The sequence below is a fragment of the Diuraphis noxia genome, unplaced genomic scaffold (assembly GCF_037042655.1).
Source record: "Diuraphis noxia isolate RWA-SAM2 unplaced genomic scaffold, SU_Dnox_SAM2 contig0004, whole genome shotgun sequence".
NCBI lineage: Eukaryota > Metazoa > Arthropoda > Insecta > Hemiptera > Aphididae > Diuraphis > Diuraphis noxia.
Genome location: NW_028301714.1, coordinates 21,825,117 through 21,840,639, shown reverse-complemented (window position 1 = coordinate 21,840,639; position 15,523 = coordinate 21,825,117). Strand labels below are relative to the sequence as shown.

General features: G+C 28.0%; 2 protein-coding genes across 4 annotated transcripts; both read right to left on the bottom strand.

Moving 5' to 3' along the window:
* Positions 1 to 7,707: 7,707 nt before the first annotated feature.
* On the bottom strand, positions 7,708 to 13,721 carry LOC149055849 (uncharacterized). 3 transcript variants are annotated; one of them, XM_089227476.1, is made up of 10 exons: positions 13,275 to 13,721; positions 10,354 to 10,564; positions 10,036 to 10,188; positions 9,855 to 9,956; positions 9,607 to 9,753; positions 9,292 to 9,408; positions 9,118 to 9,219; positions 8,608 to 8,891; positions 8,325 to 8,484; positions 7,708 to 8,142 (listed from the first exon to the last, which is right to left on the bottom strand). In XM_089227476.1, the coding sequence occupies exons 2-10, from the start codon at positions 10,550 to 10,552 to the stop codon at positions 8,015 to 8,017; spliced, it is 1,392 nt and encodes a 463-aa protein (XP_089083602.1). In that variant the 5' UTR covers positions 10,553 to 10,564; positions 13,275 to 13,721; the 3' UTR covers positions 7,708 to 8,014. The 3 variants fall into 3 exon arrangements, with proteins under 3 accessions (XP_089083602.1, XP_089083601.1, XP_089083603.1); XM_089227475.1 differs by having other exon boundaries at positions 13,261 to 13,717; XM_089227477.1 differs by lacking the exon at positions 10,354 to 10,564 and having other exon boundaries at positions 7,709 to 8,142; positions 13,261 to 13,698.
* On the bottom strand, positions 10,721 to 13,217 carry LOC149055850 (uncharacterized). The gene has a single exon (XM_089227474.1). It carries the CDS (start codon positions 12,890 to 12,892, stop codon positions 10,721 to 10,723), a length of 2,172 nt encoding a protein of 723 aa, XP_089083600.1. The 5' UTR covers positions 12,893 to 13,217.
* Positions 13,722 to 15,523: the final 1,802 nt, after the last annotated feature.

The following is a 15,523-nucleotide window of genomic DNA, read 5'->3' as shown; positions in this document are numbered from 1 at the left end:
TCCATCATAAATCATAATAAAATAAACAGCATACAATTTTAAAATACCTTTGTAATATATTGTTCTATGTAACTGTGATTATAAATATAAAATAGTACAACTTACATTATCTAATAATGTGGGTAACTATGGGAATATGAGTATATATCCGCACGAAATATTGTTGACGTGGACGATCGGTGTACCTAATTATTATTTAATATTTAATTATCAATTACTAAAAATAATGTCATGAATAAAAATTTGTTATCTTTTAAAATATTTTATATGATTTGTTATGTTCAGGTGTCACGTCATCCAATATGTTAATTAAAAAATTAACCACCTGCCCCCCAAAGTTCAGGTCTAAGTACGCCACTATCGCTCGGTGTTGATTTTACGAAGATTTGAACCTTTTTATATTATACATAATTAATGAAAAATAATCGACATATTGAGCTTATAAATAATTATATTAGACGATCATATATCTAAATTTAGAGAGTAGGGAATGTTAGTATAATTAATACGATGAGCTCATTTATTTTTTAGTAGTATACTTATTTTAGTTGTTTAAAGGTACATTTGATTATCGTCTTGTACCTATATCTACTCTTGTCTGAAGATATTCGCTTTGTACGACTACCAAACGAACACAAATTATTAATTTTACACACTTTTACAGCGTGTGTGTGCGTGTGCCTACTATGTAGACCATAGGTATGCGCACGTCATATATATAGGTACCTCTTTCTCCACGGTAAATAACGATCGTATGACGTATCTATAGGTATGTGTAATCGAGAGCGCGCACGTTTATACATTCGTATAGATCTATATTTATACAATAAATATACCATGCATGCATGTTTGTAACGTGTACACTACATATATGGTGCATGACACTAAATATGTGGCACGGCGCGACATTTTAGCGAGTGTGCGTCTCGATTTTAACGTTTAACGGTATGCTGTACACATTGATATCATATAGACATATTGCATATAATAATTATAATATTATAATTTATCTTTATGGCGCTGCCTCTCCGTTAATAAAACAACGGAAACGCGAAACGAACGTCCGTTCGATAGTTTGTTTTGTTAACAGTTGTAGGTATATCGTACGCCGGTAATACTCCTGTATCGCGATTGAATTTTTACCAATTAGTGCTGTATGAAAAAAAAAAACCGTAGGAAACCATAGAATTATTTATAGTTAATTAATATATACTAGTAGACCTAACATTTATAATAACCATCGAACGTGAAATGAGAAGTAAATGATTTAAGACTATAGTCATATATGAGTATACTGCATTACTCAGTAACGATTACTGTATATAATATTATTGTATTTATATACATAATAATAACATAACGGTAGTCGCTGGACTGCAATGAAATAAGTTTTTAACTTGTAGGTTTACTGCAGTAACTGCTTACTGCAATGTGCTGCAGTTAGCATTGCACGCGCGCACACTAGTGAAGTAGTGATACGCATTTGCACATAATATTATACCGATACCGGATATACATTATATATATATATATATCTACTCAGTCTACTTTATTAGAAGTACTTTATGCATATTTATAACTAATAAAATATTATCAAGGAAGTAGCCGAAAACGAATTTCGTATAAAATTGTTCTTGATTATATGAAGAGTGTATTACTATGATTAATATATAATATAGGAACAATATACCGCTAAAATAGATCCCAAGTAGGTACCTAATCGTAAACGCACACTGTTATATTATTATATTGTAAGGTATAAATATAACTATTAACTATATTATATTCGTATAATATATTACATAAAATAATAATGTGTGCATGAGTGCGAGCATCGGTGGTTTAAGACATCGCATTTCTGTATTGTACAGAGCGATATAGAGAGATGAGACACCTTTAAATAATCTATTTTTGTTATTTGTGTAGGTCGTCGCATCCGTATTATAACAAGACGTCTAGACTAAGTCGTCTGTAGGGCGTATTCCGCGGGTCGATTCGCAAAACGGCGCGACATGGCGTATATAATATGTACGCGCGCGCGTCCACGTATATATTGTATTACATATATATACACACACACACACACATACACACACGCGTTGACGACGACGACACAGTCGCGGGACGCGCGGCGTCGTTTATACTTTAGGAAGAGTGGTGGTTGCGGTTGCGGCGGCGTCGACAGCCGTACGCCGGATGCTGTGGAATGCGACGGTGATCGCGTCCGCAGAGGCCGGTTAACTCGCGCCCGCACATGTGTGTGTGTGTGTGTGTGTGAGCGAGATAATATTATGTATGCGCGCGCGGCGGTGGTAGTTGCAACGATGTCTGCCCGCACTCGTCGTCGTTCGTTTTGCCGGATCTGCGAATGAATGGCATTCCGACATTGGCGGTGCGGCGAGTGCATGGAGAGTTTACACGTATACATATAATAATAATAATAATAATAATAATATATTAAATAGGCCTCGTCGTCGTGGCCGAACGAGAGGGAAACGCGTGGCGGTGTGTAGTCGCGTACTATATACGCGTGTAAGCGTGTGGCTGCCGCAAGTTTTAATCGATACGAAATTCAGCCTGACAACGCCTATTATTTTTATTTACGGGAACTCGGCGTTTGCGACACCGGTCATCGATAAAGCCGTCGTCGTCTGCACACAGACCATATAAATATAATATTATATCGTATTATAATATTTTAATGCGCCGCGGAACAATAATTTACGTATGTGGATAACACATACACACACACATTCATTGGGTGATGGGAGGGTATGGTAGGAAGGCTTAAACTTTTAAAAGTATATAAGGCATGAGAATTCCAAACATAAAATGCAGGCATAATTATTGTCAATTTATTATGATATCCATTGTTATTATTGTTCGGCCTATTATATTATAATCCGTCTAAGTTCGAACCAATATCATATTTAACCTTAGGTCCTTAGATGAACCTATGGCGCACAGGTGAAAACCAAACTTATTTAAATTTATTTTAAAACATGACATACAAAATTTGCTTTTAATTTTAGACTTAAGAATAAGTAAATAAGTTACCAATATTTCGTTGTTATTTTGAAATTTAAATTTTAGAAACTAGAAAGATTCTGAGCTTTAGATATCAAAATGAATTTGAATGCACATAACTGATTTTCTAAAGCTATCCCTGGTTGTGGGGTTAAATTGGTTAAAATCATGAAACATATTATGTGTATACTATACTGTCTGTACTAGGTTATTCAGGGGGGTAATTAAAGGTGGATGAGGGAGTATATCCCTCAAAATGTTTTATTTTACTGTTAAAATTTTATATTTGGTGGCTTAGGTTACTGTATGAGGCTTACTGATTTGGCCAAAAACATATAATTTACCCCTCAAGCCAAATTCCTAATTACGCCACTGAGGTCATTGGATATAATGCTAGCGTAGTTCCCCCTTCCATGTTGGCGATTCTTAAGGGGAAAAAAGGACATACATACCTTGATTTTATAAATATATATATAGTCATTATAATTTAAAAATTATGTCATTTCGATAAGCAAATTATTTCATCCTCTTCTAGGTTAGGTATAATAAATATTAAATAATAATAGTTGATTCATAAAATTTGGTTGATGTAGTTAAAAATGTATACGTGTATTTACAATTGTTTAATAGTATAATCCAACAATTTCAGAAAACGATGAAATATGAGTGCAGTTACCAAAATAAAAATTTATAAATAATGAATATTGTCATTTATTATTCTCCCGTAAAATTGTATAACCTGTGTTATGATTATTTCCTTATACTTCATTATTTATAAATAGTCTTGGATGACGATGTCTGGAACTGATGTTGAGGAATGATGTCTAATAAAATTATTATTAAAACGATCAAAATACACGCCCGTATAAATTGTTATCACTATTATCAGATTGTGACATGGACTAATAATGTTATTAATTATAGCTATTTATTTATGTGTATATAATACATATACATAATATTAAATATAAATTCTGAAAATTTTCCTATAATATTAAAATATGGAGTAATGGGCGATAACGAATAATTTGTAATATTAACATGAGTCAATACTATTTTTTAATGTTTATTTTGGCTTTTTTAAAAACAAAATTGCGAACTTACTTTAACCCATTGGACAGCAATAATGTAATCTTATTATTTTTTAAATAATAAGTATTGTGTACTTACTAATACGATATATTTGGATTTTTTTACTTTTTGAAAATAATATACCTCTAAATACCGGTATTTATCGGTACCGGAACCGAAATCTTAATTCTGTAATTTTAAGAACCAAAACAGAATTTTTTATTCGATGAACCGAATTGGAACCGAAACCGAAAAAATCATAAAGGTTCCAAGTTTTGCAGTTAATCCATAACAACATTTATTGTTTTTTGGTATATAGTTACTGGATTTTATTTAATGTTAATTTTGACTTTTATCCTGCAAACCGCAAAGTATTCCCTAAGTAAAACAATTGCTTCACTGGTTAATCCCCTGGTCTTCACCATAATATATTCTTATTTTACACGTAATCAATTTGATCTAATATAAACAAATAAACTCGGCCACTCAATATATTATGCAATAATCGCATGATTTAATAGATTATCAAGAAAACTTAATAACTGTATTATAATAAATATTACGCTACACTACATGGAGAATAAACAATTCATAAACGATTTATCCGAAACCAAAGAGAAAACGTTATGTCCATATACAAAACCATTCGTCATCAACCACTCAAATACATTATATCAATATATATGGGTTTTCTAAATAAAAAAAGCGGGAAAGTGGATGTCGCTCTGCTGTACATTAGGTGGTGGGGTGGACCTCTGACTAGGGTAGGTTAGATTTGAATGCAATGATAGGTATCATTGTATACGAAAAGCGATTCTGAACGGAGATGATTTGTCAGTCAAGGATATATTATATTTAAATATTGTCATGTATTCTATTTTGAAACAAATATTTTATTTTTCAATTAGGACGCATTTTGCATAAGGCATGGTTAATCATAGATATACATAAACCTGATTTCATAAAAATTTAAAACTCAAACACTCAAAAATTTTTTCCTATAATGATGCTTCGTATTTTCTCTATAGCTACTTGAAGGAAAACTTAGTGTTGTATTTTTAATCCTTTTTCAACTTTAAAATTACTTGCAAATTTTCGCCTTTTCGACAGAATTCGTAAAATTTTGAACTGTTAACGCTTATTAAAAAAATTGTGACTTACGATTTTTAATTTTTTTTGAGTGCAATAAGATCAACTCATAAGGAACCGTGTATTAAATTTTCAAGTTTTTTTGGTTGTCCAACATTTTTTTACCGATACTTCAAAAAAAATTCTCAAAAAAATCGAAAATTTCAGTGGTCTATAAATAACTAAAAAAAGTCAAATTTTTGAAAATTAAACTGTATATAGATAGCACTAACATAAACATTTGGTGAAAATTTCAAGTATTTACAGTGATTAGTTTTTGAATGACAACCATATAAAAAAATCGATTTGTTCGAAAACTGATTTTGCGTAAAAATTCCCGTTTTTCTGTCATTTTTTTTTTTGTTTTTCTCGATTTTTTTGAAAACTATTGGAAAATGTTTACTTTTGACCTGTATAATGCACCAAGGATATTCACTTTTACATCGGAAACCACCCCCAAAGTTTGAAATTGAAGCATTATTTCGACTAGTTATGCTGTACACAGACACACACACAAAAAAAACACACATCATTGTAAAATCAATACATTCATCACTTCGTTCAGAATCTGAAAAATCTTATAGGAAGTATTACACTAAAAGCTTTTTCCATCAAGCTATTCGTGTACAATAATTTCACTCATATAGTCATAATATGTCATTATCATTATATATAATTTGATTGTTTTTGTAGGCCTAATCTCAATGAATGACAATGAATTTATGATTAGGCATAAACGCTTAGTTTTTACATCTTTACTTTAAAGTGGGAAACTCGATGAATATTTTTTTTTAATATTGACAAGCACGGGCGTTGTTATATTTCAGTTATTTCACCCTCCTATACCAAATTATGTTGTTGTGTTGTGGTGCTGTAGTTTATAATTTACTGATTTTGTAAAAGAACTCTATTTAAGTTTTACTAGGATCTAGATACCTACATCATATATAATATGAATAAAACTAAGTGACTTTAAACATCATATTATTTTCATATTTATACTTTTATACTAAAAATCATCTGATAGCGAATAACGTATAGTGGCCATAAGATCAAGGTTTTGTTTAGATTTTACTAACCCACTTAGGGAACCCATAAAAAATATACTAGTACCCATCATGATGTGCCATTAAGTGTGTCTTAGTCTCTATAATGTCACATACTAACACTCTTATCTTATGTTGACACCCTGTTCTTGGTGAACGGGCGATGTGTTTCGTCTAACCGGAAATAATGAAACTGGCTCACAAGTCACAAGTATACGGAACGTACTGCACTTGTTTCGTTATAGAATGTCGTTGCTCTACAGTTTCCATATTACTATAATTTAATATAATATTCCCTTAGGCCTCTGCTATAATAATATTATATAATAATACTATATATTAAACGGTCTGGACGGTGGCGGCGGTGATTTGAAAATTGTTTTTGACAATGTATCATTAAAACGACAAATGTGGAAAAAATGATTGGTGGTGAAGGTTGGAACCATCAGATAATATCGCGGTTACTCACTAACGTCAGTCTAGCGAGTACCTATATACCCACACAACATACATATATTTATTTTAAGTACAATAAATATTTTTAAAAAAATGTTGGTGATTAATAAATATTTTATTGTTATTGATTTTTCATTTTTAAATATTTTATCAATGTTTAATAAACTACGTTTGAACCATTTGGAGTTTTACGATAAATATTTCTAAACAAATATTTAATTTTTATTAACGATTAACGTTCATTATATATTGAAAATTATATATCTAATAATCGTTAATTTATTATCATCAATAATTATATTATATATATTATTCTTCCTAATTAAAATAAATAGAGAAAAAATTTCTTGAATATTAGAGTTACAGTGGACTATTTTTACCACTTGTAAAATAAAATATTATTATACTTAAAATTATTTATTAGTTTGCATATTCTATATACATATATGTGTCATATATAGATAACATATGTAAAACAGGTAAAGATTAGGTAAAAAAAATTGGAGGCATAATAAAAGCGCGTGCAACTATTTATTTTCATAAAAAACATTATTGGTGAATATGTATATATATTAATTGTTATGACAAAGTAATTATAAATAATAACAATGCTAATAATAACTCGTAATTATGATTTTCATAAGTATTATGAATATTATATGTTATATTATATAATTAAATACATTATACCTAATATTTTTTAAATAAAATTATATAATGTGAAAATAAACGTAACATATTATAAATTTAAAAAAAAAAATAATATAATATATTAATACAAAAAAACTTTAATCATCATCATCACTGCTTGTGAAAATTTTATGAACTTGGTTATTAAAATATCATGGTTATTTATTAAAATAAAATAATATAATATAATAATACCAACAAATCTTGTGAAAATGAAATATGAACATATTATAAATTTAAAAAAATTATTAAAATAAAATTATATAATATAATAATACAAAAAAACTTTAATCATCATCATCACTGCTTGTGAAAATTTTATGAACTTGGTTATTAAAATATCATGGTTATTTATTAAAATAAAATAATATAATATAATAATACCAACAAATCTTGTGAAAATTAAATATGTTACATATTATAAATTGAAAAAAAATTATTAAAATAAAATGATATTATATTATATTATACAAACAAACTTTAAACATTATTGTCTTATGAAAATAAGATAAAACTGCTTATGAAAATTATATGGGTTGGCCGGTTATTAAAATATAATGGTTATTTATTAAAACAAAATTATATAATAATAATAATTAAGTAGAAAAATTCTTGTCCGAAATTCTTTTTAAATTAAATGGGGCTTGAGCAAGGACATATTTGATGATATCCTCCATTTCATTTTGAGATGAATGTTTAAATTTATTTTGCTTTTTGACAGCATCTAGAAAATATTTACAAATGTATTATAATAAACACATAATTATATGGATAGCAAAAATATATTTAGGATATAGGTATGGGTGTATTATTTTATCACTATAAACCAAAATTTATTAAATTTATTCCATTATGTGTAATAATAGTAATGGTAAATATTATAACATAATATAACATAATACTTACCAAAAATCACAGAACAGCAACCCAAGCAACAGAATTTTTTTTTGCCTTTCTTACCAGTGTAAGAGAAATCTTTTAATAATTCATCTTTAAACAATTTTCCCATCACCCGTTTGACCATTGCTTTAACATGCTTACCGCCTATGTATGAAAGTTCATTTACCTAAAAAATTATTAAACATAAAAAATAAAATAAACACATTTTTTTTACTTTATAAGAAAAAATATAATGTATAAAAAACCATCACTATACCCAACAATTATTATTTAATATATATATAATTACCAATTTATTACGGAATTCTTTATTGTCAGAAATTTTGTCTTCAAATATTTCAAGATCGATTATGTTGTCAAGAGGAATATTGAAATCTTTATCAATTAAAGATGATTGATCACCATTATTGTTATTGTTAAAAGTGGATACGCCATGTGATGGAATATTTTCAAGTCTACCTTCTATCATTTCCAATCTTTGGACCATTTCCCTTTGATTATTAACAGCTCGCTTTAATTCAAATTTTAAAAATGTTAGCCTATGAAGCACTTCTTTTTCGAATTCTGTAGTACCTGAATAAAAAAAAAAATATTGTTTATTTATAATTTAAATTAAAATTTTTTAGTTTATACAAACATTCTGTATTAAGTACAATAACTACATATATCTGCAAAATTGGAGTCTAAAATATTTAAATGTTTTAAATTTTAAATAGATTATGTGTGCAGTCAACATCTTAAGTAACAATGTATTGTTGAAATGGATATTTAACAATTTATATTAATTTATCATACTAACTTTTTGGAGTTGATACATTTTCTGGGGTTTTGGTCGATGGTAATGGATCAATGGTATATTGAGGTGTCCCTGATATTACAATAACATCTGAGTTTTCTTTATCTATAATTAAATGAGAAATATTAAGTTTTTTGATTGTTTAAAAGGTAAAATATAATTTAATGCAATAATTACCGAGTTCAAGATCAGTTGATTTAATAACATTATATCTCAGATTCCCGGGAGTTTCAAAAACATAATTATCCACAGAGTTTATATCAATAACGTCACAAGCAAGATTTGTTTGATCAACTATAAAAAAAGAAATGTATAAAATTAGATACTATATTATTGTTTTACAATTCTTAAACAACTATATAATTATAAATGGCATTTGATAAAAAAAACTATATAACCAATAAAATATATTATTTGATTTACCTGTACCTACCATTTAAACCACACATATTAATCAATTCTATACATAAATTTATTGTTGTAAACATTTACCTATATTTTTGTACTTCAAAGTACCATTCAAAGATGTATTATTATCATCACTAAAAGATAATTTTTTCACAGTTGATGACTTAGAAGTATTAATATAACTATCTTTTGTAAGGCTATTATTTGGTGGATTTTTCAGTCCTTCATAAACTAAATATAAATAAATAACCAATAATAAAAGTAATTAAACACAATATTAACTGTGAAAGTATTGAAAGATTTAATTTTATTAGCTAATGAAGAGGACATACGTTTAACTTTTTTAGGAGATGGCGACCATCCATTTAATAATGTCCTGCTAGTACCGTTCTTCTTAATATTCTCATCACTGCTGCAGTTATCATCTTCAGATGCTAAATTGGATATTAATAGTTATGAATAGCATGAAGATTTGATTATATAACATTTTTATAATTTTATTAAATATAACACCTGAAAATGTTGGACATGATGATGAAAACTGTAGATTTGATGCAGTTTTAGCTGTTCTTTGTTTGGGTTTTAATAAAATATCATCATCGGTAGATGATATATCAATGTTTTTTAATCCTTTTTTTACCATTTTTCTTGCTTTAAATAATGAATCTGTAAAATATATGCATATAGTTTATACTAACAATAACTAGCTTCAATAATAAATCTGAAAAATAACCTATATCTTATAATATAAGACAGTATACAATACACAATAATATATTATACAACTAGATTAACTAAATTATGTTACAGAAATAACCTATATTTTTTTACCAGATATTTTCAAAACTTTAGCTGCATGGTAACTGTATTCAACATCATTCGGAATACTTTTGAACTCAACACATTTTCTTATAAAGTTAGTATTTTTAGTGGTTGGCCACGCACATGTGCCTTCTTTTTTTTTAAACCAGCCAGCCGGAACAGCTTCTATTGAATTATCCTCAAATTCAACAACCAAATATTGGGACATCTTTATATTACACTATAGGTATATACAAAAATAATACAAACTATTGAATACAATAAATTACAATAGAATACAATTAACATTAATTTTAAAAAAACTTAATAATCCTAAGAAAACATATACATTACATTTTATACTAATAATAGCAACATAATTAAAATTGTAATTATTTCAAATAATAAATGTATGCAAAATAGGGTATGCAATATTTACATTACTATTACTAGACAATATCATATATTTTATGAATTCAGTATTCTCTATGTCTATAATGGAATAAAATTCTGATAAATTTTTAACGACAGCAATACCTAATTTAAGACTACTGATGGGCTTATCAAAAAAATTTCCAATAATTTCAAAATGCTTAACTAAAAAAACATATTTTTCCGTGGTAGAATCAAGACATATATTAAAAACTTTAAAAATTTTAAGACCAGTTTCATCTGTGAAACCTATATAGCTGTCAGATGTAGACTTAATATTTATTTTAATATTATTTTTTATAACTATCTGGAAATTTGGAACAGTTAAGTGCTCGAATGCTGAAGGTCCATTACTGTGAGGTTTTCTATAATTTATTTCTTTAGGAGATTTTAAGAGTACAGGTTGGTTAAATAATAAAGATTCTTGGTAGCGTTTAATAACTTGTTCGAGTGGTTTTTCATGCTTCCTAACCATCTTTTTTAAAACCTTCATATAATTCTCGAAAGGAAAACATGAACACTCTTCAAGCGATTTAAATTTTCTGTAATCGTCAACTATGTGCAATAGTCCATGGACATTATGAGAAACAAACTGAGGGCCATATAATTTACTAAAGTTTTTAACAAAAAATTTAATTAAATTTTCACTGAAATTCACTAACTTTTCAGAACTACCAGGACATAAGAGAACTCTAAAACTGATGTGTAAACACAAAAAATGAAAATAGCAATTATCATTTAAAATATCTTTTAAGACGACAGGTCCTGTATATAATAAGAATAACCTATATTCAGTTGCTTTAAACCTGCAAATTTCATTTAACCCTCTGCATTTTCTTGAAAAATCACTAGGTATAAATGTGTTCAATAACAATAAATTATTTGAAATACAGTAAACACTTCGATTTGGAATACGAACATTGACAGGAGCATGTTTTAATACACCTAACCAGAGTAATAACATTTTTTTCATAACTCCCAAACATACCAAATGCATATAGTCAAGAGTGAAATCTTCAACTATATTTATACCTGGTATTTCAGTAACTATAGAAATAGTAGATGTGATATGGTGATCTTCATCTACACGATTTAAGAAATCTAAATGAGTTCTTTTAGAAAAGTCGATTTCTAAAAAACACGTTGTATTGTTTATACGTTCTCCTTCAATTTTACATCTTATACAAGATGAATATCCAGCATGCCCTTTTACAGATAAAATGAAACTCTTAGCCGGACAGTCACAACAAAAAGCATCAACTATCACAATTTTTTTACCAAACTTTGTTTGCATGCCATTTTTATACAAATCTTTTAGTTCACAAACCAAATATTTTAAATAATCATTAGAAGATTTAGGTTTTTCTCTTCCCCAGTACAACCCTATAATAAATATATGTTGACTATAGGGAGTAATAGGGTCTCGAGCATATCCTAAAATTGGCCAAAATGTACTTGAAGAACTTTTTGTAAGGGGCAATCCATCAATTCCTATTACAATTTTGATTACATCATTAAAATTGACTAGCATATCACCAAAAGAATTTAAGCCATTAGCGACCCCAAAATGATAATACAAACCCGGTGCCACAATTTGAATATCATTAACTTGCTTAGTTTTGTTAGTTTTTAATACAGTTCTAGCATCAACTGGGATATCTTTAAAACATTTGTGACTTTTTAATACTTTCAGTAAAGAAGAAAAAGAAGCAAGTGTAATATTGTTAGTCACTGCCCATTTTGCTAATGGTTTTAAAATACAATCATTGCCCTCAAATACATCAAATGTACCACTAATTTTAAGGTGGTTATTAATGTCAATATCAGAATCTGAATCTGAATCTGAAGAAAACAACACATTTTCAAATTCATTATCAGCTAAATTTATAGAATCAATTGAAAGCCTATCACCTAAGATTGGGTTACATGGCAAATTTATGTCAGTAAATGGATTGTTGGAATTTGAAACTGATAAATTTATATTTTCATTTGCTAAATTAGAATTGTATGATGTACATGGTTGTAATTCACATTCTACATTTGTATCATTCTCATACAAATAATCTACCATTTCTAAATCTTCCAAAAACCTTCTACGTTTAGTAGACCTACTAACAGTATTTTTATTGAGTGACATAATGATAGGTACTTATTTAGATTAGGTACTGACAAAAACTTAACAAAATTAATATAGTAATAATTAGGTTAGGTCTGACTATAATATAGTAGATTTAGTCTGTAGCAAAATTAATTTTCATAATTAAAAAAAATTTAAAAAATGATTAAACAAAAACAAATTATCTAATATAAAAACAAAAATGTGTTTCAAGTTTATAACATTAAAATAGGTAAAAATAGAAGGTTCATAAAACTGTATAATCGCATTACTGGTTTACTTGGAGAAAAAAATATAAAAATATAATAAATACCTATTATTCATTAGGTTTTATATTTTATTATACAATATACTTAAATTATGTATTACGAATGAAATTGTATACTTACCTGGTGTAGCTTACACAGTACGTAAAATGCTATGAACTATGAAGCGAAATGCAAATGTCGCAAAAAGAAAACTGATGATGCCAGATGGATAACGATGATTTACGGTTAGGTAAGAATAAACACCAATATACAACTGAAATGTCTGAAACTCTGAAACTCTAAAACGAACGTCTGTACTGCAGAAGACAAAACCACGAAATAATAAACTAAAATTAATCTAATCTAATCAAATCTATATATTATGTAATAATCGTAAACACCAGACCGTTGTCGCGCGCCCCGCACTTCGCTCATTGCCATCGATATCCATGTCGAAATAGTAAACACTCTAAACATAGAATTCGTTTTACACACAGATAACAGTTATAATATTTATCGGTAGACGGTGGTTTTACCCGACTTCTTTTTTTATATTAGACGGAGGACGAAGCATATTATAATGGGTATGCGGAATAGGGCGGTGCGGTAACGATAAATTACGTATAATGTATTATTATTTATTAATATTTAATAATAATAGTCAATAACGAAAACGTTGAAATCAAGACAAATAAAATTGCTATATAATATTGTATAGTACATTGTACGATATTATAGTACAACTACAGATTGTACACCGGTTGTGACTTGTGACTTATTGCGTAAGACTCAATAATATTTTATTCATAATTCTTTTTTAACTTATAAATGAATATTTTTGACTTACGAGGTATTACGTCTTAGCCGACGATATATAATACGATAATTATTAACTAGGTATTGTAGTATATTAATTATACTGTTTTTGTTATTATAACTATGCAGTATGCCCAATCTATAGTATCTGCATTCTGCAGTAGAGTAGACTGACAGACTGTAATACGACTAAAATGTGATATAAACCATATATTTGCCAACCTTTTTAATATTTAATATTAATATTATTTAAATATATTTTTACTACAATAATAAGTTAAAAATTTTTGAATTAATGAAAAATAAATAAAAATTAAATTTTAAATATATATATTGAGTAAATTATGATACGCCAACATTCAATAAAATATAATTAAAATATATTTAATATGCATTACAATTAAAAGTTCCTGTAATCCAAAATGTTGATTGAAAAAAAAATATTTTAATTTAAATGTTTATTAATCAGTATTAAATATTTCGATTACAATTAAAAAATATATATATTTATTCAATGATGTACACATATTTGATTTTAAATATTTAAACTGCAATCTATTTCGAATATTTATACAATCGTATTGATTGATAATTGTTGTGTGGGTAGCTATATAACTTACCGGCTTCCATTTGTGTTCGTACAATATTGACCGTGCTTTAAGGTGGGTTTCCACAATACATGTGTGCCGTGTACACTGAAAATATTCACACATGTCCAATAACACGTAAATTTGGTTAATCGTGTGGTATTGTGGTAACCTAACCTAATCAACCAATCATAGCAAGTGATTTAACCAAACTTGTTTAGAGAAACCTGCCTTTACACAATTATACAGCGACTGTGGTTAAAAAATCGTTGCTATGGGTGCTATGGCGATGATGGTAAACTCAACCATGCTCCATTTTTACACATCATTAAAGGTTAGGTTAGGTTAGGTTAGGAGTAGGTACTAGGGTCTAATCGCAGGTACTACACTAGTTGGGTCCCGGATTTTTGTAGGTACTACACTAGTTGGGTCCCGGATTTTTGTAGGTACTATACTAGTTCGGTCCCGGATTTTTATAGTTACCTACTACACTAGTTGGGTCCTGAATTATTTTAGCTACAACATTAGTTCTTGAATATTTTTTGGTAAGTACTACACTATACTAACATTTTCCTTCCCATTTTAACAGACTTTAGGACTGTCTATAATCTATTTAGACCACAGGTATGGTTAAAAATGTTTTTTACAGTATTTTTTTTTTGTTTCTTTTCCATTAAAATATAAGTTATTAGAATTTTATAAAAATTAATCACTTTTGTGTTTTACAAAGTTTGTAGATGACAATATGAATAAAAAAATTGCAGCAATCGATTTGATTTTGTAAAATTAATGTCGTATATATTTTCAACAACACACATTTGTGTGATTTTTCAATAAATATTATTTTATTTGTATTTATATCATATACAGTAAAAATCGCTTAAGACGCTCTTTAAGGGACCAGCTCTCTAGAACGTCTTAAGCGGGAAAGCGTCTTATGCGGGAATGAAACAAAATGATGTGGTTGAAATATCGAGTTTATTTTTTTATTATTAAACATA

Excerpts from the sequence above, each read along its gene's own strand:
- LOC149055849 (XM_089227476.1), bottom strand. The coding sequence starts at position 10,552 with ATGTCCCAATATTTGGTTGTTGAATTTGAGGATAATTCAATAGAAGCT. Across the intron at positions 9,409-9,606 it reads TTTGAAGTACAAAAATATAG|TTGATCAAACAAATCTTGCT; the intron begins GTAAATGTTTAC and ends CTTTTTTTATAG. Across the intron at positions 8,143-8,324 it reads TTGCTGTTCTGTGATTTTTG|ATGCTGTCAAAAAGCAAAAT; the intron begins GTAAGTATTATG and ends AATATTTTCTAG.
- LOC149055850 (XM_089227474.1), bottom strand. The coding sequence starts at position 12,892 with ATGTCACTCAATAAAAATACTGTTAGTAGGTCTACTAAACGTAGAAGG.